Here is a 24,291-nt window from a genome sequence, read left to right on the forward strand (position 1 = left end):
TGTAGATTAGTCTGTTTTTCTATCTGTTCTCACACAATGTTGCCAAATTAAGGAAGGGTATCATACTTTTAAATTCATATTTGATTTGCGCGGCCTTCTGTGACCGTGCCGGCCTCGATAAACTCAATACACGTACAGCATTTTTGCTCCAAATGGCAGTGGAAATTGAATCACAGGTATACGTGATCCTGGCTCCAAATCCATATGTGGCCATTAATGCAGTGAGCCCCCAGGCCACCCTCTCACACATGACATTTCCAAGTGACCAACGTCTTGCATGGCTGACTCAATTCGCATGCATTTATTCCACGAAACATCCAAACTCCTAACCCAATGCACTTTGGGACACGTAAAATAAAGCGACTGTGTAACCACTGGAACATTATTAATTTCACGAAAACTGCCCAGGAGACTTTCAAGCCACACAGTTGGCCGTTAATGTAACGCAATTTCCACTTGTGGGGTAGAAACCTCAAGAGTCCATTCTGCGTGGAGGATCGGCACCGAATGAAACGCAAATAGGTTTATTCTTTGTGAAAGCTTACGAGGCCGTACATCACGCAGAAGCAAAAACTGAATTGGGACTCGGATGTGTCAAGCTTAATGTTACCATGGGGCCCATAACAACTGCTGTCGGTTGCTGCGTGGTTAAATAAAGAGAACTCGTGCGGACTAATGCAATTTGAACGAAAGTCACCCAAAGAGTGAACTTGGAGTAAGTGGCTTTCTTTTTTATTTTTTTATTTTACAATCCAAAAGATGAAACCTAAGGAATAACAACTAAGCAAGAAGAAGGCTGACAATGGCTGTGCAAGCGAGGGCGACTCGTTACCTTGAGGCCGTCGAAAACGAAGGCCTGGTCATCGGAGCCCAGCGCGACGTCGGGCCGGCAGCCGGGCCGCGCCCAGCCCACGCGCATGTCCCCGGCCGTCACCAGCTCAAACTCGAAGTACCACTTGCCCGTGCGCACCGCGTAGAAGCGCTCCGTGCGGAACTGCCGCTTGTGGACGCCGTGGACGTCAACCCGGGTAGCTGGCGGGCAGTCACATCACCAAGGGCAAGAGGGTAGGGGGGGTCGGGTGAGGCGGGGTGGGGTGTGGGTGAAATTCGTTGGGTCACAATCACATAAAAAGTAACAAGGTAAGATAAATCATGCAGTTGCATGGATTACGGAACGCTTTCCAACACAATTTGTTTTAAAATATATATTGAGGTGACATTCCACTGACATTCAACAGCATCTTTTTCTTTTAAAAGAAAAACTAAAAATTATTTGGCTCCAAAATGTGCATGAAGAACTGTATACAGGCAGATGTAAAGACTGAACAAGTAACTTTAAAAAGTTCATGGCTAAATTGAATTGTCTCCCTGTTCAAACAAGCAAAGGGACAAACAACACCACCAATCTTCACCTATAGTCCTGAACCAGCGTCGGAAATTCCAGTTTCCAAGGAAAGAGCCAGTGTCCTCCACAGAGCATTCACAGTGGTTGTGAATGCAATCACATACCCCAGGGTATAATTTACATGTATTCTGTCCTCGTGGAGATTGAAAAAGCTTTTCCCTCCATATCCACCCAAAAGAATAGGCTCATCACAGGCAGCCATTTTAAACAACCATATCGCACTGTGGTGCATGTACAATAATATCTATTTTAAACTTAATTTTTTTTAGCAGGTAAGGCCCACTGAGCTATAAATATATATTTTTCATCAGAGACCTGGCCACAAATGCTAGCTCAACGAAGTGGCTTATTGTGTGGAAATTTATAGCAGCCAAATACTCTAAATAGACGTTTCTAAATGTGGGGGGAAAAACTGGAGGATTGAACCCCCAGGCTCCTGCATACCAGGCGAGGAAGTTAATATCTTACCACCGTGGCGCTCATTAGCACAGTGTGGTTATGATCCAGGCATTGTGGCACACTCCTGTAACCCAATACTTTTGAGACAAGGGTTTGAAGACCCACATAGATTTGCGAAACTCCCAAACTCTCTGGACTGCAAGAGGGCCAGGAGATGGTTGCACAAAAACCGGCTTCCGGATTCTGTCTGTGTGGAGTGTAATGCCATCATATGTGTGGGTTTTCTCCTGGTACTCCATTTTCCTCCCATAAGCAAAAATACTCACTCATGGTCTTGATCAAATATCCCAAAGTAACAGGAACCCTCTTGAAATTGTATTTAAAGACTCGGTGAGGCTTTTTGTGATAAACAAAGAACATTACTTCAAATGAAATCATAATGTACGTGTAACAAATTAACTCGCATTCAGTACAACCTTTACAATAATGAAAAACACACAAGGGAGGCTAGGAATGGGAGCAGCGGGGACAACAACAACAACAACACATTGCAAGCTAGCAATTCGTTTAACAAAATTGACTGAAATTTCAACACGTCCCCATGTTCAAATGAGCCCTGAGCAGTGCTCACCACAAACCACGAGTAAAAATTCCACATTACCATGGTGGGAGGGGGGGGGGGGGGGCAAGTCGTGCCACATTGCAACCGTAATCGCTAAATCACGTGACCCAAGGAACGTATACAATTCAGGTTCCTTAAATTGCTTTTATTTGAACCAATCTATACTTTGTGCTTTACAGAAAGCAAGCCAGTTTCCAGCCTGGAACTCTCAGCACTGTAATCGCTCTCTCCGGTTTACATCAGAAAGGAAATCTTTCACTCAAAAGGGTTGCCTTTCAGAGAGAAAATTACGAATCTGACAGCGGTGCCGTACAATAAGATTGGACCAACGTCATTCCGATTATATCACTGCCATTTATTCCAAGCTGGCAGTGAGCGCAGACAGCTGTTACATCATTGCACAACTGTATGGTATTGAGGGCATTTGAATGAGGCAAAAGCAAACAAGAAAGGCCGAGCGAGAGGGCAGCTATTTGACCACAGACGTCAATGTCAGTCGGCTCAAACGAATATGGGCCTGCGCACATATTTACTGGCAGCCCCTGTGCAAGGCGTGGGAATTTCCGCATCCCCACGGCGGAGTCAACTATCCCCCAAGGACGACCCCAGGTTTGACTTCCAACAAAAAAAGTGCTACCCATTTATTATTTGCTGCTCGAAACGATGAGAACCTTGAGCCGACAGCCAACTGGGACCGCCAAGTGCAACGTTGCAAATGTCACGTACATCTTGATTGAAGCCACCGGCATTACCAAAACGCGTAAAAGTGAAACAAAGTAATCGTTTATTTTTTTATTCTGCGCTTCCAGAATGAATGCTTTTCAGAGAAGGCACTTTTTTGTGTTGTTTGCAACTCAAAGGTTTTTTTTTTCAAACGCACTATGTGCAAGACAGGTGGTTGGATTGTACACGCATAAATAAATTATAACGGTGGCATTAAAGCTTAAAGCGCTTTCAATACACACAGCATGATCACTCACACACATAAAGCTAGTCAGATAAACACTGTTTGTAAACAAGTAGCAATTCTGCACAAAGGCCTGCTCTTCAGGGTGCAGATTACAAAGCTCAGTGCTTTGCCTGTGACCTTTAGCAAATGTTGATGTTAGTCTGTGGCTCTATAACTAGATGGTTACGTTAGGAGTTGGTAATCAAGAGGTCATAACATTGAACACTAAAAACATATTTTCAAGTCTATACAATTGGGTGGCGCTGTGATTCAGCGTTGAACTCACCAATAGAAGTTTGCACATTTGAATTACTATTTATGATATTTGTTTACCCAGGAAAGTCTCACTGTTTCACGACTCTTTTGTCACATTTTCACAGGAGGGGGCGATATTGCTGCGATGTGTAATCCCAATTGAGTAATTTGCAGGAATTAATTTAGTAGTGTTTTGGAATGTTTGGCCAAGGCCAGTTACATCACGGGGTTTTTAGCGATGCGAGGAATCCGGAAAATGTGGAGGAAAACCACGCAGGACAGGTGGAGAACACGCAAACTCGACAGACGAAGGCACCCGAGTCGGGAATCATTCCCGGACCCGGCTTGTCACGCTCAAGCGTTACCACTACGCCACCCTGCCACCCATCCTGGTCGGCTCACTCGATGACCTCCCCAGACTCGACAACACGAGCACAGCATTGTGAAACATCAACGACAGTTGTCACATAAGTCAGATTTGAACGGCACCCATGCGGAATGTCCAACATTGGCTCAGGGCCACCAAACAGAGATAAGTGTCACCCCATGCTCGTTTTAAGTCGAGAGATAATTTTACTTCACTATATCTACATACATCGGGAACAATACGAGGTTGAAGAATGGTATACTAAAAATATGTACCCCAACAATTATGTTTTTAATGGTATCCCTTGACGTTCAGTAACTTACGCCAACGCTAAAGCCGCATAGAATATAAATATAATTTGATATTGTTATTATTGTATTTATTTAAGGCAAAAAAACGAAAATAATGACAGTGTTTTAAATTGTTTCACCACCCCAATACATTTTTTTAACAGAGTAATAAGTCATCATTTGTCAGCAAATAGATTAAACAATCGTTTGAAATATAATTTTTCCACTGTGGGTAATAGCATTTCAAATTGTACCATCAATGTTACGTGAAACGGAATTGGTCTGGATCGCGTTTTATTGCACGAAATATTGTCTAAACTTCAGAAGGAAGGAGACAAAGGTGGGTGGTGTGTGGCGCTGACCCCACCACGCACCCAGTTCGGCACAATGGCTTTCACACGCACTCGTTAACAACGCTCATTTGAATATTTTAGTCATGCTAAAAATGTGTATCATTGAGCGAGTGATAGTGGGGAGCGGTAGTGTCGCAGTTAAGAGCGCTGCACTACGAACCCGGCCACCCGAGTACGATTCTCGCTCACGGCCAACACCAGTGACGATTATCTGAATCGGTCATGGGCCTCCTCGAGGATGACTCGGTCTCAAATAAGTTCCTGGTGCGGTGTGTAAATAGATTTTCACTGGGGAGACAAAAAATGTAGACTGCTAACTGCACTTGCCCCAACAGTCTGGTAAGGCTATACGGGGGACCTTTGTCTTTGATAGGCAAAGCTTGTGAATCCAATGAAGGAAGATAATGAGTGGAACATAAAAGAAAGATTATAGGGACCGAGCAATAATATTTGTTGACGCTACGTAAACATAAATACAGACACGTAGCCAGACAGGACAGAAAGACAAACTTAAAACTGACCAAATAACAAAAACAAAATAATTTAGACTGCTATCCTAAGACACAGGCATACTTGGTCAAACGGGCATGTAAAGGCTATCAGTCGCAGGAGAAGCCATAACTTCACTGTGCAGGTAAAAAAGGGTTCATAAAAACAGGACACACGATGCTCGCGTTGGCGGTAATGCTATGTTGTGTTTTACAATGACACCTCTTCATTTTAAATGGAAGATTCATTTGTGGAAGTGAGAAGCCTCATCATTGCCTGCTTGTTATCGCAATTATCAAATTCGTCAACGATAATCCTGATAAAATACGCACAAGGCCAAAGCAGTTTTGTAAAAATCATATTGAGGAATGAGCTGCCTATGAAATAGAGGGCTGCTCCCTGGGGTATTTAAAACAAACTGTCTGGTCCGCAATGGCCATGTGTCGTTCTTCAAATTGGTCTTGGGAGCCTATTGGGTTACTTATTGCTATGCCTGAGAAATATCGTGTCCCTCTGCCCACCTGAGGACACTTCACATATTTTCACAAAAAAGTACTAAAATCCTCCCATGCAGCAACTGCTATGAGACTGAGCACGGAGCTTACCAAATGCTCAATTCTGCATGGAGTTTGGACAAGATCGACGATGAAATACGCCTCTAAAAAGTGGATTAAAAAAATCTATATACGAGTGCAAATAGTGTGTGTACCTGACATAAGGTGTCCATTGGCATAAACGGCCATGCTCAAGATGTGTACAAGTACGTGCATTTGCATAGTCAAATCTCAGCATATTGCCAGCGTGTTCTTACATTCTGTACAGCAGGAAAATACACTTCTGAACACATTTGCAGATGGCATGGCTCATAATCTCCATATATATAAAAGGCAAAGTTGTGAATATGTGTCTGTTCAAAATGTTTAGCGTACTTCCCGACATGCAACAAACTGGAAATTTGCCATGTGGGTACTTTCCAGACTGTACACCATGCAAAAATTATAAAAATACACTTTAGTTTTTTTTTTGGGGGGGGGGGGGAGCTCAATAATGCATATTTTTTTTGCACGGCAAGTGAGCTGTGACGTCAAATCTGTCACGTGACCCGCGCACGTGGAAGCGTAACGCATTGTAGTGTAGCGGTTAGCGCGCCACGCTACGAACCCGGCGACCCCAGTTCGATTCCCGCTCACGGCCACCACCGGTGACGAATATTTTTACCGGTCCTGGGCCTCCCCTAGGTCGACTCAGCATCAAACGAGTAACTGCTCTGCTGTGTAAACATCGCCACTGGGGAGACAAAGGCGGCGGGCGTGTTACTGGCCACCTTGTGTTATTATATCTGTGTACAGCAATCAAATCTGCAATTAAAGACAAAACCCCTCATAACAAAACAAAAACATTATTGATAATGGTCTACATTGTTGTCTTTGTCTCATTGTTTCCTGTCAGTCAGTCGTGACATTTGCTCAAGTTAATTTAATGGTGACCGAAGATAAGAGGGCCACAGTGCAGTTCTTCAGAAACTGTTGATGATTTTTTTTTGCATTAGGCTGAGTGCTTTTTGTACACGTTCGCACGTTCTTTGAAACATATAGTTACAGCTGCATAAACAGCCTGGAGCAGGCCCAAAAATAAGTCGACCTGCAGAGAAATGTTGAGCATGTGTAGCAGCAACACAATTTGACAAACAGAGACAGAGGAATGATGAAGAGAGAGGTGAGAGACGGCTGCAAAGGGGTGGGCCAAAAAGGGGGAGGGTAAGAGAGAGTCTCTGGATCAAATTCAAACTGCATATCCCTCGTAAACATGGAACGTTGGGTCAACGTTCGTCTCACGATTCCAACCGCATCCCAACGTCGTCCCAACGTTACGTGTTTACTGGGTCAGCACCATTGGATAGCGGTGCCACATGGGCAGGCAGCTTAAGCTTACACGAGTGTTTATGTGGGATCAGTATTAAACTTTGCTGTTACAGGAGAATAAAATAACCTCGGAATGCTGACGGTCAATGCCCGTCACAAAGTTGAAAAGCAACGTTTTTTAAAGCTTCAAAATGCGTTGTTTTTACAAGCATAACCTTTAACTATGAATTACATTAAACTAAATTCTTATTTTTTGCCCTTGATGTTATTTTTTTTCTTCCATTTTGCAACTTGAATATTATTCTCGGAATGAAATCGGAGCCTTAAACGCATATGCAGCACTTGACAACGTACAGATTTATTGGCTCAGAGTGCTCGATTAAAAATAGCCAACAGCAAAAGTCCCGTTAAAGGAGCAACGGGTGCAGTCTTCTAATGTGCAGCGGCCCTGTTCATAAATAAGCCTGACAAATAGAAATGCCTCTGATATGTGTGCATTTCACGCAAGTGCACTGCCTTGCTAACGAGACCATAAACGCACTTGACAATAAGGCAGACTCGAGATGCAACGTGTGCACACTGTATGTACATACTCCACCGAGCACTATGAATGGGTATACCACAGTCAGTCGATCAGTAGCCACGTGCACAGTGGGGTAAATGGGGGTACTCCCACCTCCTGCAGGGTGGAAGAAGAGTCCAAAATATTCCCGATTGGGTCTCCCTGCAGTGGAGGTGCTTCCGCCAGCAGTGGCAAAAACAATGAATACAGCCAAATCTCTCCCATCAACATAGTGATCATCTCCCATTAACACTGCTGTTGTGCGCATATGCAGGGACGATACTCATGCTGTGACGGAAGCTCATTCATGCTAATATCTCTCCCTAATCTCTTTCTCCCTAATCTCCCCCACAACTGACGTGCTTGCGTCCGGGGATGGAATTCCTTTCCAGCTCAGACCCCCGCTTGCTTGCCCTTCGCCACATAAATAACCTCTTGTTGTTGTAACAGCTCTCTCGCTGGTTCAGCAGTTCCACTGCTGGATTATTTTTTTCCGCCTGAGGACGACCGCTTGTGTAGCGATCGAAACGTCGTGATATATTATTTTTTTATTTTGTAAAAAATTTCTACCTACGTGACTTTACCGAAAGAACCAAAGAGCAATGAATACAGAGTTGCACCTTTGCATTTGTGTACGTGCGTGTGTGTGTCTGTTTCATCTGTCATTTCGACACTGCACGTGGCCTCAAGGTGCACGTAGCCTGGCACAAGCGTCGTGGTGACGTCACCGCCACTTAGTGGCGAATGGGGGTTGTTGTTGTTGTTGCTGCTGTTTCATTTGTGAGGAGCGAGAGCGTCGGCGACTTCAGTGCGATTCCCTGCCATTTGCTAAAAACAGTGCCCATTGATATCTGCACTACACAGGGGCCCACCTTGGGTTGACTCAGAATTAATTGAGTATCTGGTGCACTGTGTGAACATAAGCACCGGTGAGATGAGAAATGGCCGGGTGTCGTGCTGGCCACGCCAGCTTGTCACGTGCCGTGCAGACTTCAATATGTGCCCGATGACAGCATTTGCCATTTGCCCCAGATATATGTTAAAGGCTACACGGGAGATCTTTGGTACATGTCTGTGTTGCATCTGATGTGCATGGGGCATAGTGGTGGTATAGTGGTTTGTGCACTGTGCTACACAGCACCAGTCGTGCGAGTTTGATTCCAAGTCATGGATAACATTCGTAGCATGTGGTATCTGAAGCTGCCCCAGGTCTCTCCTAGATTGACTCATCCTTAAATAGTGCAATGTGTAGTGTGTTTATCAGCACTGGGTGGGGGGGGGAATCTGTTAAATGAGCTAAAAGGTTGTAACAACATCTCATGCACTTTTCTCTCTCACAGCCCTTGCCTCTTCGAAGAAACCCCAAGTATCAGGACTTGCTCAGGAGGGACCTGTATCGCGAATGTTAGGTTATTTTCAGATATTTTGCAAATGGGAGAAAACACAGAGATTACCGAGGCAACACGAGTGGCCAACGCTCAAAATCTTTACAGATAGTTCAGCAACTCAGTTGTGCTGCAGTACCCTTTCAAAGGGCACCTCATAGGCCTGCATATGACGGTGTCTAAATGATCCACCAACCATGCCTCATTAGGATCACACGTCGACCGCTACACCCAGCAGAGGCGATGCACACTGCCTTGTCGTAAACGTGATGGAAGGCGAGTGTGAACATGTAAGGATTGTGTTGGCAATAAACTGCAGTGTTTTAATTCCACACACACCCCCCCGACCACCTAAAAATATCCTCCGTTATCGCCGTCGATATTTTATGGGTCCATATTTTGTAATCACGAACCCCCCCCCACCCGCCCACCCATTATGTGTACACTGAAAATGACAAATACTGCAACTGAAAAATGTGAATACATCATCTGGAATTTTGCAAAGTGCACGCTTTAATGTGTGAGCCCACGTGTGGTGCATAATGGACTCCGTGCACGCTGCTGAAAGGCCACAGCAGGTTTGTCCAACACGATTGTAGTGAAATGCTTGTGAAAATAATGAATAATTGCACCCCATTACAATCAGGCTCATCCAACCATTGCCGAACCGGGAAAAAAACATATTTATGAATGAATCACACTGTTCTTCGCATGCATACAAAACATTACAGCACATGTGCTTTTATGACGATGGATAGGAACTAAATAGAGCTCGAAGAAATAACATAAAGTGAAAATGTCTCCTCGCTCAAACGAGTCAGATGGCATTCACCTCGATTAACAACTCTCGGTGACCTTACAAAGCAATGCTCATTGAATGCAAATATAATGTGATGCCATGAGTAGCTTAACATTGACCTCAATAGTCTTATTAAGTGGTTGCTAATTTCTATAACACTACTTAAGTCTTATGAATACGCCCTTAAACATCGAGGCGCTGTGGTTGTGCATACTGTATTCGCGTGATTTGAATTTTTAGTGAAATCAATGGTTTTCACTCACAGCATGGGCTGAACGTTTGAAAATCGTACTGTAATTGAATAACCTGTTACTGAGCCCAGTTTAACCTTTTTGTAATTGCGTTTTATGGAAATTAAGAAAAAAACAACAATTTAATCACCGAGCAAGGTTTAAAAAATGATTACGTGTGGTGGCTCGGAGTCACAACCCCGAGGCAAATTTGCACGGCCATCGAAATGTGTGCCAAAGTCAGAGGCGTGTTGTGTTGCGTGGGACTGTAAGGCGATGTTACGCCGCTAGTTCTGAGAAGGGAAACAGAGACATTTTTTCGCGAGCTATTGGGATGCACACAAAAGCCATGCATTTGTGGGAAAGCCCAATGCATGTACAGTGAATGCAATTGCTGTTTCCAGCTCAGTTGGCACAGCGTGATTGGCAATGGGCTCCAGTGTAAGCAATCAAATGGGGTCCCCCCCTGTCTAATCCCCCCCCCCCTTTGAGCTCCACTGCCTAAGCCCCTGCCACTGGCGGGCTCCTGGACACACAACACACTCTGACTAAGCGAATGCTCCAGCTGCTAGAATATGCAGTATTAAAAGAACACGGGTAAACAATTACCTAAACCTGAGCGTACTCTAATCAAGAACAAGTTACCGCAATGGAAAATAATCACAAGGTTTGACAATAATAGAGTAGAATTAGAATTGTAGAGGTAGACTCAGCAATGTAAATAAGTTTAGCTTTACAATCTTGATTTGAAGCTTTCGTGACTGCTGGAATTCATACTCTTTGGTTCTTTAGGTAAAGTCACGTAGATATAAAATTATTAATAGATCACGATGTTTCGATCGCAACACAAGCGGCCATCTTCAGGTGAAAGGACCGAAGAGTTGAGCATTACAGTTTATTTATTCGGTTTTGCAGATCTATGACACCTTTAAGACCCGTCGGGTTATGAGTTAATTTTTGAGTTTCAATAGAGCCACGTTGTGACTTATGGTTCAACATTAATCCTCATATCTCAGAGTTCTAATAAGGCCCCCGTATGAATCTTAAGGATGTATCATACATTCCCTCAAACAAAAAAGCACTGACTTTCTAGCTCGTTCATTCTGAATTTGTCATCCACCATGCAGAACAAGACAGTATTTTTTTTAACCTGCCTTGTACTTTCCACCTCAGCGGTTGACGTGCGCTGTTCACACCAGCCCGACGCAGGTGTCATAAGTCAGAGTTTGAACTCGAGAACCGTGTGACGGGCGTCAATGAGACGGTGGAGGCAAGCCCGGCCTCCGCGTGGCTGCACCCGCTCACCTGGGTCTTGGTCTGGTGCCTCGATGTGGTACCCGTAGCCCAGCAGGGTGCGCACAGCCTCGCGCAGGCTGTCCCGGTTCGACTTCTTGGTCCTCTCATCCAGAAGGGCGTATGGCACGAGGCGCGGGTTCCGTCGGTTTTTGATGTCCTGGCCGATCACGGAGGAGTGAGTTGGAAAGATAATTTGATGAACACATAGCGCTGTATGAACCTGCAAAGGCCTGAATTCCAATTAATATAAACTCTATCATATATAGATATCAATATATAAAACCAGTACTTAAAATGTTAAGATAAAACTGTCCCCAAAGTTAAACCAACATAGGGAAAGGCTAATCGTTGCTGGTGGCCCTGAGTCGAAATGCTACATTCCAATGGCAGAAGCCATAATCTCCACAAGCAAACTAACGCTCCCAGTGGAACTTATTTTGTAGACCCCAAGGGGATGATGAGCTGAGGTGACGGAATTTGAAATCGCAACATTCTGATCGCGAGTCAAATGCTCTCCTGCAGCAACATCCGGCAGGCCAATGTGAGTTGAGTCACAGGGACTCATGTTAAGGAGGCTTTTGCTTGAAGTCTTTATCCAATTCCTAACTTAGTACTTGTGTTTCAGGACACCACATTGCCCAAAGAAAACCCACGCATATGACAGAATAACACTCGCACTTTGCACAGGCAAGTCAAAAGGCGTTTTTTCCACACCACCCCCATTGCCCTCTATCTCACACCCATCATGGCTTGGTCCCGGTGGAGGTCACCAATCCAGCACCACCCTTCAAGTCGCTTGACCAACTGGAGCTCACCACCACCACCACCCCTGAACGCTTATCCGCATTATATTTCCGTATTGTTAAACTGCACGTTAATTCTCCTACATTAAGGTGCGCACGTGTTTACTCTGAACAGAGGCAAATCTAATTCTGCGTGAAAAAAAAAAAGCGATGGCCTAGGGGCAGGAGAACCCGGACGACTGACAGGACAAAGACACCGATCCCCCATATAGCCTTAACAGACTGTTGTGGAAAGTGCTGTTAGTGAGCACCTATGAAGGCTGGCACAGCACACAAGGAGGTGGGTGGCCAGCACCACGCCCCGGCCACGTTTGTCTCAGGTACTCATTTTTAAGGCTGCGTCGACCTTGGGAAGGCCCATGACCGGTTCAGATCCTCGTCACTGGTGTCGGCCGTGAAAGGGGAAATAGAAATCGGGTCGCCGGCTTCGTACCGCAGGGCACTAACCACGACACTACCGTGCTCCCCACGAGACAGGAAACCACGGGCACAGCGCCACCGCACCTGCTGGATGCCGTAGGTCCAGCCCTGCCGAATGCGGTCGCGCGCCCACACATTGTGCGCGTTCTCTGCCAGGCGGTCCACGAGGGCCTCCTGGGTCGGGTTCAGCTTGGTGTTGGTGAGGTCCAGAGGAGACGGCTTGTAGTTGCTGGACATCAGGTAGCTGGGTCACACACACAGACGGACACGTGGCGAGCGGAGTTATGCTGAGTCTCCAGTGGGGGGGAGTGTGGGAGCTGGGTCTCAATCGAGGTCTAGCAAGGCACGCATGAAAGCCAACACCAGAACTGGGGCACAGTAATATCCTGAAGGCTTCAGTGTTTGCTTGAAAATGTTTATTTTTATTTTTACCAATTCCATCTGGACATGTGACACTGTGGCTAGAGGATGCGAGGGACCTTTTGGAAGGTCGCAAATTCATATGACCACCGGCTGGCGAATGAGCCTATCATCCCTCAGGGGTTGATCAAATGAATAATGCTTTGTGGAAAGTCAAGAGTGGATATTCAATGGAGAGCATGGTCCATGGGAATGCGAACAGAATTTACTTTATGAGAGGAAGGCAAAATTTTAAGTCACAAAATGGCTTAAGAGTGACATCAAAAGTCCTCTCCAGACTTCTTTTAATAGACTATGTTTGACAAATACAGGATTGCATAACCCCCAGGAGCACAAAAAAGGGAATGGTCCGAACTACTATTTGTGTCGGTCCCCTGCTGGATGAAGGCCTCCCCATGTTATGTTGGTCATGGGGTTTGTTTGCCCAAACGTCACCACACTGGTAAGTATGGCCAGAACTCAGGCTGTGCCACCACTCTACCCCCAGAAGAGATTACAGAATGTTATTTCATGTCGTGTAAAAATATCAATGGCAAAGCACAGTTTAACCTTAGGTAAAAACCCATGTTGAAAAGCATGAACCTCAAATGTTGCTAGCCCAGTGCAGCGACATTGGCACAACATGCGACCAATGAATTACCACTCCTGCCCCCAACACATGGAGGATGTTTTCAACATGCGTAAGCTCCTGATAAGGATGAGAGCCATTACTGAGCTCCATTACACTCAGCTATTGCTGGCATCCAGTAACATGCTGTTTTCTCATCACAGGGTCATAAGCAAGAATGTTATAATCAAGATGTCTTCAGCCACAGAAGCCTCTTTAAGCCCAGCTGGCTGGCTTTTCTTGACTCAGCAGGAGTCAACGTATTAACACCCTAATATAGAGCATTTCGCTCGCCTTTTATGTGCACTCGATTTGTAATGTTAAGTAACACTTTTTCGGCATGTGTGAGTACATTTTTTTATATTTACCCCATGCTCCGAAATGCCAAGAGTGTCTCCATGCTCAAGTTAACATGCGGCAGTGCTCATATTCCTTCGTGGAAACTTAGCCAGGCGTTGGGTATTATATATTCCTACGGTAGGAGCCGGTATCTGCTTAGGACAACCGCTGCTGAGATTACACTAAAGTTGTATTCACTATATTGACACGGAGAGATTATTGGAAACCGTTGTTTCTTTTTTAATTAATGTTTCACCTAAAGAAATCCTTTGAGATGGATAATCTCATTTGAAATGGTGTCCGGTTTTTCCCTGCACATATGGAAACATGCGTTTAGGTTATTTCGATTATTTGGCTATTAATTTCCACATGATAAGCCAGTTCGTTGAGCTATCATTTGTGGCAAGATAACGGCCGAAAAAGAAGCTAATAGCTCAGTGGGCCTCAACTGGTAAAACATAAATAGTTTAGTTTTATTTGTATCTTTTTTTAACTTTGCTTACCTTTCCTAAACTATGCACTCCTATTTTGTTTTTGTATTGTTTGGTGTTGTAACATTCTGACCTGCCCCTCCTGGACATCTGTGAAAAAGAGCTTTATAGCTCATTGGATTGCACCAATACAAGTAAACATTCTGATTAAAAAAAAAACAAGTTTTAAACGAGAGACTAAATCAACCTGTGAACATATTAGATCGGTGTCAAATTTTTTGGTTGACTTTAAGCCTTCGAATCAATCACATCATTGAAGTTTGTTGTGACAATTTGAGATCACGGAATAGGAGGATGGCAGCCTTTTTTTTTACTTCCTGGGGAGCTTGAAACGTTTCAGGGTTGCTTCGGCTTGCTCGTCTGCAATTCCCACGTGGCATCCTAGGGCGAGGAGTGTCCTGCGGAGGGAGCAGCACAGACGACACAGAGTGCAGGGGGCTTAGTGCGCGCCGCAACACGAGGCCATGGAGATCGACGATAGATGGACCCAGGAGGAGGTCATATTTCGTACGTGTGTTTTCATTTCGAATTCAAAGCGTTGCGGTGGGATAGTTCTGCACTTCAGGCAACGTCACTGTCCATATTTCAAAATCATCCCAATAATGCATATGCGGGTGGTGTTTCAAAGGAAATTATCCGTGGTTTTAGAAATTATGGTATATCTATACGAGTTAATTGTTTGACATGTACATGAGTACACATTCACAATCAGCAGCCCAGCATAGATGATCAAGTCAATTAAATCGAGGACATTTGAATACATTGTATTTCATGACCATTTCTCCCTTATCAAGAAAGATGGACCAATTAACTCAATCTGAATTAGAGTCAATAAAAAATACACTTTCTGGCTTGAACCAATGTTTACCCAGATCTTTCAAGTATCTAAAATGTATGTCCAAAATCATGGAACTGCCCGTGTACCTGGGTGTGCATACAATAAATTGCTTTTGATTGGCGAAAACAAGTACAGCACTTATTTAATTCACTCTTGTTGGTTGTCTTCCTTTGACATTTCCTAATCCAGGAAGTCTAAAGTGTGTTATTGGAAGTATTTTGTGACTTTGGTTTGCATCATTCCAATAGCAAAGGCAGCTTCGTCCTATCATTATTAGCATACCGCAAAGAGACAATTTGTATCCATGTAAAGAAACCCATCAAGATTCACTTCACTCAGAGAGCTGGTATTTCAAATCGCTGTTTAAGCAGGACAAATATATGGAGTTTAATTGCATAGTCTGTCACTGCTTAAAGAACACTGACCTATATTATGGGATAATGCAAATGATACATTTAAAGAAGAAAAAAATATATCCTGCTAAACTTAGTACGATAATATCAAGTCAAGTCTAAATGGTTCTCTGCTCAGACAAGCAATGAGGTGGCAGCCCTGAACCACTTATGGAAATCCCTTATTCCCATGATGCGATCCAGTACATCCAAGTTACCATCGCTGTTGACTTCCCACCAAGTGCTACACATTTGAGCGACTTTAGAGGGGGTATGGAGTCGACCTCTGACCTGGCTTTGAACCATTGACCATCTGATCGTGAATCGAGAATTTAAACATCGTAGCACTCTGCTGGTGACAATAGTATTAATTGGGGGAAAATAAAATAAATCTTTCAAATCCTCAAGACAACATTAACGGCATAATTATAATGCCCATTGCAGCAGGTCACTATCACACGGAAGCTGATGGGAATGAGCCGGTGTAGATACGTGGGTCTTGAACCTTAAGCTATAAAAATCCAAACCACTCAGCCACCACATGGCAGACACCAGCATGTGTTTATTTGTGAGCATTTAAACCAATGAAGTATCTTACTGTCAGACACACATTGCTTTCACAGCCATATGTAATGTTGACCGATAAAGCTTCTACGTAAATTGAACGTCTGAACAGCCTTTCTGTTTGCCCCGTTTAAGATAATCTTTCATAAGCCATTGAAACAACAACAACAACAACGTTAACAGTTTTATATTTGTGACAATAATAATCACTGGAGTGAAGACATCAATAAGGTCCTAAAGCTGGGTAGTGTTGGATAAAATGGCAATACAAATTGGATGCATTCATCAAGACTGGCGCTCTCTCCGGCAATTTTTATTTATTTATTTGAGTGCTTTCTACGACGACACAGAGCACGCAGCCCATCAAACGAAAACACATAAACCAGGCCCCGCAGCATTCTGCTGATGCACATTAATATTTGATTGCGCTTCGTGAGTCTGAGTGTTGAGAGGTCACTTCCAGTGCAATAACGAAATTTGATGTTTTTGAAGGCTCGACCACATCCTCAGTGGCTGCACGATATTAATTAAATTAAATAATTGAAATGTAAAAAGCCGTGCGGTTTCAGTGGTACGTTGTTATCACATCTCGGAGGGCTGGCAAACAGCGGCGTTTGCACCAACGCGTCCAGGTCACGGACTTTTACAACAGCACGATGCAATTACGTTGGGGCCTCTGTCCTGACAAAGCTGGAGATGACCGATTCGTGTTAAAAGAATGGGGCTAGGACATCTGAGCCGGTTTTCATCACTTAGTGAGTTTTCATTCCACATTGGGTGTAAAAAAAATTGAATCGACCAATGTGGCTTCTAAAAAGGCATTAATCAAGACACACATGTGTGCCTGGTGTACTTTAAAGTGGATCACGACTCTGGACAATAATAGATACATGACAAGGGAAAACATTGTGTAATCATACTCAGACCTCTCTCGTTTCAAGGCTACAACACGAGGAGCATAACTCCACCAGTCACTTAAGAGGCCACTCCATGTTGATGACTCTGTGATTGGTACCGGTGGTCCAATCAGACCTCTTGGGGGACGGATTAAATATAATTTCATTTTGGAGAATGTAATGAAACCCACAAACACGTTTGTTGAACTATTTATTATTCATATACTACTAATACTCTGCTAAGCCCTCTTATATACAGTAAAACCTTGGATTGCGAGCATAATTCGTTCCGGAAACGTGTTTGTAATCCAAAGCACTCGTATATCAGTTGTGATCACGTGACGCTCGGCAGACAAAGCATGTACGCACTACTCGTATTGCAAGACCTCGCGCTCGTTTATCAAATTAATATTTATTTAAAAATGTTGCTCGTCTTGCAAAACACTCGCAGACCAAGTTACTCGCAATCCAAGGTTTTACTGTATATATATTGACTTATAAGATTTACCAATAACATACTAGTTTTGTTTGTTATATTTTTTCACATTTGGAATCAAGTAGACTATATCACAAACACAGTGTTCAACTTCATTCAATAATCAGAATTTACCAGGTGGAATTCGAGCCTCTAAACATTGCTGAAAGCTCACATCCACACTGATGTTGACATATTGTAAGACTCGAAGAAAGCCTCACAAAGTATCATGACTTTTTTTATCCTCATGAGGATTCCACTTGCAACGTCAGCCCACGTCCTTAACAAGCACGTTGCATATCAAGTATAATCAGAGCACCCGGAGAAAATCAACACATTTGATGAGACGACACCCATTAAGTTGGGGGTCATTAACCCATTTGCTTCACCTGTCACATTCCGTCTGGCCACCTCGTAGCCCAGTAGAGAGGGAGCATTACACACGTAGGAAAATCTCCATGATCCACCAACCGCTCGACCTAAAGGCCTGGATTACAACAGGAATGCCCCAACCGTTTCTGTAAGAGGCACTGGAAATGGAGCCATACTCGGGGAGAGGTTATCACGTTGACCCAAAAGATAACGAAAGGGGAGTAATAGCGTGTCGGACTGAGATACAGGCCACGTGCTCCTCTGTTGGTGGAGCTTGCTTACTTGAGAGTTTCACTGGACATCTGCAGATTGTAGTTGCGTTCCTGCTCAGGGAGTTTGTGGAAGTCCACGAGACATGGATGCTGCCTCTTGTTATCATCACGGACCTAGATGAACACCAGAAGACAGACAAGCGTCCACTGCCAAGCCATTTCGACTTTTATCGGAGATTAGTATCACGCCTCGCAAGGCCGACTAAATAACAAATGCAACAACATCAGCAGCGTGCATACGAGAATGCCATTGGTACGTGTACAGTATATGACTCTGAAAGCGTTAAATGTCTTGCGAGGTGAGGCGAGTTTAAACAAAAAAAAAAGAACAACACGCTGATTTGTAGCGGTGAAATGGACAGATACACAGATATCGATAGAATTATATATATAAAAAAAAACATTGGTCTAAAAGTAATACATGTTAAAATAACGTTTTAATCATTACGGATTGAATAAAACTATAGCTACAGGCTGAAAGGTGGCATTGCCCAGTGAGGTTTGTTTATACCTTATCTACTTTATTCATACCAATTTAAATCTCTTGTTGCTGTAAACAAACTGAGTGTTGTTGCAATGAGGGCGATTAAAATCACCTATTTGGGAAGGACGAGTTAAGGTTGAATTATCAGCTCTCACTGTGTTCTCTTCCAATTCAACAGGCACCACATAAACAGAAAATTTGACCAAGCAAGAAACCTTCAAATACCGACCGACCACTATCGCGAACTTAATCTCCAAGCCAGCACAAGAGTCACGATCACGCAAATGCAATTCTAGAGGTAGCTACACTCAATATACTTAAAAAAAAAATAGACACCGCATACATTAGCAATTGCCACAAGAGTTTTTTTTTGGGTCAGATCGCGTAAATATAAATGTGTCGCTAAATCTTGACTTAAAGCTTTCGTGACTGCAGGAGTTCATATTCTTGGGTCTTTCGGTAAAGTCACTTAGAACAAAACGTGTCAACTAGTTACTACTTCAGCACACCAAAGTGTTGGAGAGTAAACCCACAGCATTTACAATTCTAGTACAATTCGAGCACGACGTTTCGCCCGTAATTACAACCAGTCTCATCACTCGACAGCCAGAATCGCAATTTGCCAGTCAGATCTCAATTTTGTTTTAATGTACACTTAAAACCTATTTCTTTCACGCATTGGCTGGTTGTCCACATTCACAATGGACAGGCTGAATGGTGAGCGAGTGACTCTTGAGACATGTGCACCCTCTTGTCCTGGGTGCCTTAACCCCCCTCCCCCGCGCGACTGCCACCTAGCCCTCTCATCAAGACAGGCTCGGCACAGTGCAACCATTGCGGCGTTTACTGACCGCGAGCGGGTCCAGGTTTGTTATTTCCTCACCCCCAAACGTGGAAATGAACACGAGCCCAGTTGGCAAATAAAAGTATTTGTAAAACACACACACTGATAAGAAAAGTGGGTGTCTACTGAGGCTAAGGGACCTGGCATCAAAGGCTTTTGAGTGGATATGGATTAAGGTAATTTTTGGGTGCATGGAATTCGGTTTGTAAAAATTTTCGAGAGGTACAATGATTTGTTTTAAAAGTTGCTCATTCCATCCATCACGGTACACCCAGTTAATATTTTAGAGTACACCGGCACATTGCTAAAACGCTCAGATATATTCTTCATTATCATAATATTTCATGAGCAGACAAGCAGTGCTGAGTGGGACGTGAAAATTACGGTAATAATGAACGCTTGTGTGGATACCAACACACTGCGAAATCTGAATACACGGCCCCTGTTGTCACGCATGATTTCTTAAAACATTTTCAAGCCCAACGATTTCTCACCTCAAAACCATTATCCACGGTCAAAGATTTAAATCTAACCAATTCTCTCCAAAATTACATATCAAGGAGCCTCTGGCTCGTGAATACATGGGGCTGTTTATTCAAATGAAAGGGGGCTGGGCTTGCAAACATGGACGGAGGAGCGGGGCTGATGAGAGCTGGCGGCTGGAAGTGGCCATTGCTCTTACCGTGCCGTACGTCCAGCCCATCTCGATCTTGTTCATGGCCCACAGCTCGTGGATGTTCTCGGCCAGCTTGTTCCGAACGCGCTCAAGATGAGGCAGCAGCGCAATCTGCAGCAACATCATTCAAAGTCAAAGCATCACTGCGTTGAACTGAGACCCATTATCGTGAAGAGAATGTCCTCGCCTGTAAGATCGGTAATTTTCCAGCACTGATTCGGGCAGGCGTGACTGCTGATGAGACGCTGCGAGTCGAAATCGGTCCAGGGTTTGATTGTCATCATATCAATGCTGCTGAGATTATGCACTTCCGTAAGGCCGTGCAGCTCATGGGTTGTGCAGGAAAAACTTATAATTTGTTTTATGTGGAGACACAGATACACGAAGGCGACATATTGTCTGCTTATTTATAAATCCAGAGTACCTCTGTTCATAGGGAAGCATCGTGTCCAGTGGCAGCCCTGCTGAGGCAGCAAGTGAAAATTCCACATTTCTATGGCAGTAACAAGTTTCTGCAGAGGACTAACCCTTCGTTGAATTTCCACCAAATGGTGCTCATTTTTCTTATTCCCAGAGGGATGATTCTACAGTGTTCACAACCCTGCGACTGTGAGTGAAGCGCTCTTCCGCCAGCGTCACCCGGCTGGATAATGCAAGGGGAGAATTAAACGATTTCCGGTACAACCCATGAAACAATTCAAAAACCTGGTCATGGAATTTAGGACGTAGAGTGACAAAAGCTCCATCCTGCTTTGTAGAATTGCTGGAAAGATAGTGAGCAGCGAGCTATAATTTAAGGCCAACAGTTCTGAAATGTGCACGTCTGTGTGTTGATCTGACAAAAAATATTGTTGAAGAGAGTACGTGTGAAAATCTGTTGTACTACTGTCCAACGTTTGTGCATTATGCATGGATTATTTTCAAAACGTCACTGGTAATGTAGTGTACGTGCATCACTTAAAGTGAGCATTGTGCGCATATTCATGTTGTCTGAACGTTATGCAACTTCACGAGCAGGACAAGCTGCTTTTGGTCGGCAATGGTGTACGTAGCATTGGTCATGAGCTGTGGGGCGTGTGGACAAAACTTGATGCAAGAGGTTAACGCCATCTGCCAAAGCCTTTGACAGTGATGAGAATGGAATTGCCACTCATCTTGTTAAGTAATAAACTACTTAGTGGCATAACAAATATAATTGTACCACAACACGGATGGGGTTTTGGATGCCATATGTTGGAATGAGATCATTGATCTGATTACTTCGACAAAGGCATCGGTGTCACTGCAAGTGTTTATGCGCGCGTGTTTGGGTTGAACAAAGAGGAATTGGCCATTAACCCTTTCCCAAGCTACTTTCTAGAAGTGCTCTCTAAAGCTCCCTGTAATGGATTCCTCCAGTCTAAATAAAGATTATCATTCTGGAAGACCTTCCACTAGCAGTGGTGTGAGCAAGAAATTGCAGTACTGCACCATTACCATTGTGGTGAGCATCCTAAGAAAGTAATTGGCCAATAACACAAATTGTTAATAAAGTGAAGTCAAGCAAAGGGTGCCACGGTGGCAATATGTTTACTACCTCACCTAGTATACAGAAGGTTGTGTGTTCAATCCCGACCCCGATGCCTGTATATTGGAGTTTGCATGTTTGTATGTAAGTACGCATGTTGAACTTCTTTCGCACCGTACGTAGCCAACCATGCTAATCGGAGCTGAGGGGAAGGACAACAAAATGTGGATTTTTATCCAGGCCTTTCCGGTTTTTCCCTCCACATTCACAAACACGCGTTTGAAGCATTTGTCCACTCTAAATGTCCACGCGATCAGCCGCTTCGTCGAGCTGCCATTTGCAGGCAGGTCGCTTCTGAGAAAGAGCCACATCAGCTCAAGTGGGACTCAGCTGCTAAAGTAAAAAAAAAAAAAAAATAGTTCCAGCGACAGTTTATTTCATCGCGCGGCGCGCGCATCACCTGGCTGGTGTCGACGGGCACGGGCGTGAAGGCGGACTGCTTGAGCGACACGGTGGGCCCCAGCAGGTCGCGCGTGCCGTCGTGGTCGTGCTTGTACACCTTGACGTGCTCCACGCGCATGCGGTCCTTGGGCAGCAGCGCCTCGAAGCAGGGGGCGTAACCCGCGGGAGGGAGGAACTTGAACTCGCCGTGACGGCCCCCCAGCAGGAACCGCACACTGCGCGGGGTAAAACACCGCCGGCGCGCAGTGCGCGGCAGGATGCGATTGCTCCGTGAGTCATTCAATAAATCGATCGACGCTTCTGTTGTGCTCTGTGTTTGCAAAGAGAGTTTAAATGAATATATATGTATATCTCGAGGGTGCTTTTCAAATGGACTAAAAAAAAAATCTAAACTGAAGTACGAATACTTTATTAGTCACAGTTTTGTTATCGAAATTCGTTTTTTTTATCAACTAAAAATAACATATTTACAAACCGTAGTAACAAGCTCACTCATTGCAATATAATAACCACTCCTATCACGTAACGCCTTTGCAGTTTCTAATAGGGGGCCAGCAAATGTAATACTGCTCTCCTCCAGATGATGTACTGCGCAGCATTGCTGGACAGCTGGTGCATGTTAAATGTATCAATTGTACACACATCTTTTTAAGTATTATTACTATTTAACAACTACTACAATTTTTTGTAAAAAAATTTTAGGACAGCTTTTAACATTTCTGCCAGGCTTATATTTCTATGGAGGCAGTGTGCAGGAGTTTACAGTTGGAATCCCACCACTCTAACAGTTTTACAGCAGCATGCTATCTGCATGCATGTTCCCCAGCCACCTGTGCTGTTAACACCATTCCCTTGATTGCAAGTCCAGGCTTAAGGGGTTTTCCTTTGCCTGGGACTCTCTCTATACAATAAATATGCCCACTATTTCCATACAGTATGTTGCCAAAAGGTGAATGGCAAGAACGTTGCAATGCCATTCACAAAAGGACATTGAGTGCCACTGCTGTGGCCAAAATCCATAAATGAAAAAAGTGACTTGCAATTAAATTGCAGGAATATTGATAAGAATGTCTTCCACTTCTGCAAAAGGTATGGCTCATCTGAAGGGGACCGTCTCTACGGTTCTAAATAAGGGAATTGATTAAGTGCACTTTCAAGGCCACAGTGGGTATTGCATTGGGACCCTGGAGTCTTAGTGTTGGGCAGAGAGGTTGTTAATAGGAATGTGTTATCAAATAAATATCCCTTTTTGAATTAATTATCTTTACATAAAAAACACCTTTCATGGGTCTCGCAAGCATCCGCATTCCCCATTTCATGTATAATCTGGGGCTAATGCCAATTACGAAATAACAAAAAAATTAGGTTATTAGCTCTTTATTGATTTGTAAGTTAGACAGTCGACAGACGCTCACTAATTATTTATAACCCAAGGGCATCCCACAGAGACACAGAAGCTGCCAAATGCTGCAGTGAAAGTCGCCGAAGCACTGGGCAGGGTTTTCTGTTAAATTATGTCACCTAGTTTTGTTTTTTTGCATTTACATTTCTGCAAAAGTAAGTTGGAAAGATGCAGTGAAATCAGCAAGAGCCATTTATAATGAAAACTCTATGGTTACGGTCACACATCAGTTCCATCCAAGGCTGACAACTGTTCTAGTTCGCAAATTACTGTGGTATTCTAGAAAAATACATTATGCAGGATCTTTGAGACTATTTAAAAAATACTACCACTACAAAACAACACCTATAATAATGCTGATAATTGGTTTAGTGTTATTCACGCATGAAATAAAATGTGCAACTATAAACCGAAACACCATAAACTCACAATGAAGTAACACCTAGGCAAGCCTCAATTGAGCTAAATAAACTATTCAAACTGTTCAAAGTATTTGTTTTTTTCAGGAGGGCCCTTCATGGGATATGTATACAATTTCTCAGCGAGTCTCTTTGCATGTGAAAGAAACTGATGTAACCCAGAGAGAAAATAAAAACACAATTCCAGGCCACTACATGCAACATGTGCAATCACGTCTACAGCAATTTGGGAGTCTCTCACGCAAACATGACGATGACGATCTCTATGCGATTCTTCAGCGCTGCCTCTAGTGTGCTGACTACAGACGGTACACTACCATGGCCAGTAAATAAATATTTAAACTA

General features: G+C 43.8%; 1 protein-coding gene across 13 annotated transcripts in view; it reads right to left on the minus strand.

Annotated features, from left to right (window-relative positions):
- LOC116939631 (ryanodine receptor 2-like) overlaps positions 1-24,291 on the minus strand; it is a 332,153-nt gene that overhangs the window by 159,724 nt on the left and 148,138 nt on the right. For all 13 annotated transcript variants that reach the window (XM_032948287.2, XM_076062962.1, XM_076062947.1 and 10 more), the window contains 7 exons: positions 22,124-22,340; positions 20,163-20,267; positions 18,163-18,266; positions 14,658-14,741; positions 12,571-12,730; positions 11,273-11,420; positions 833-1,032 (listed from right to left, as the gene is read on the minus strand). In XM_032948287.2, coding sequence (XP_032804178.2) covers positions 833-1,032; positions 11,273-11,420; positions 12,571-12,730; positions 14,658-14,741; positions 18,163-18,266; positions 20,163-20,267; positions 22,124-22,340 — 1,018 coding nt within the window. The remainder of the gene's footprint in view (positions 1-832; positions 1,033-11,272; positions 11,421-12,570; positions 12,731-14,657; positions 14,742-18,162; positions 18,267-20,162; positions 20,268-22,123; positions 22,341-24,291) is intronic.

The sequence above is a fragment of the Petromyzon marinus genome, chromosome 6 (assembly GCF_048934315.1).
Source record: "Petromyzon marinus isolate PM22_M1 ecotype Great Lakes invasive population chromosome 6, UKy_Petmar_22M1.pri1.0, whole genome shotgun sequence".
NCBI classification, from domain to species: domain Eukaryota; kingdom Metazoa; phylum Chordata; class Hyperoartia; order Petromyzontiformes; family Petromyzontidae; genus Petromyzon; species Petromyzon marinus.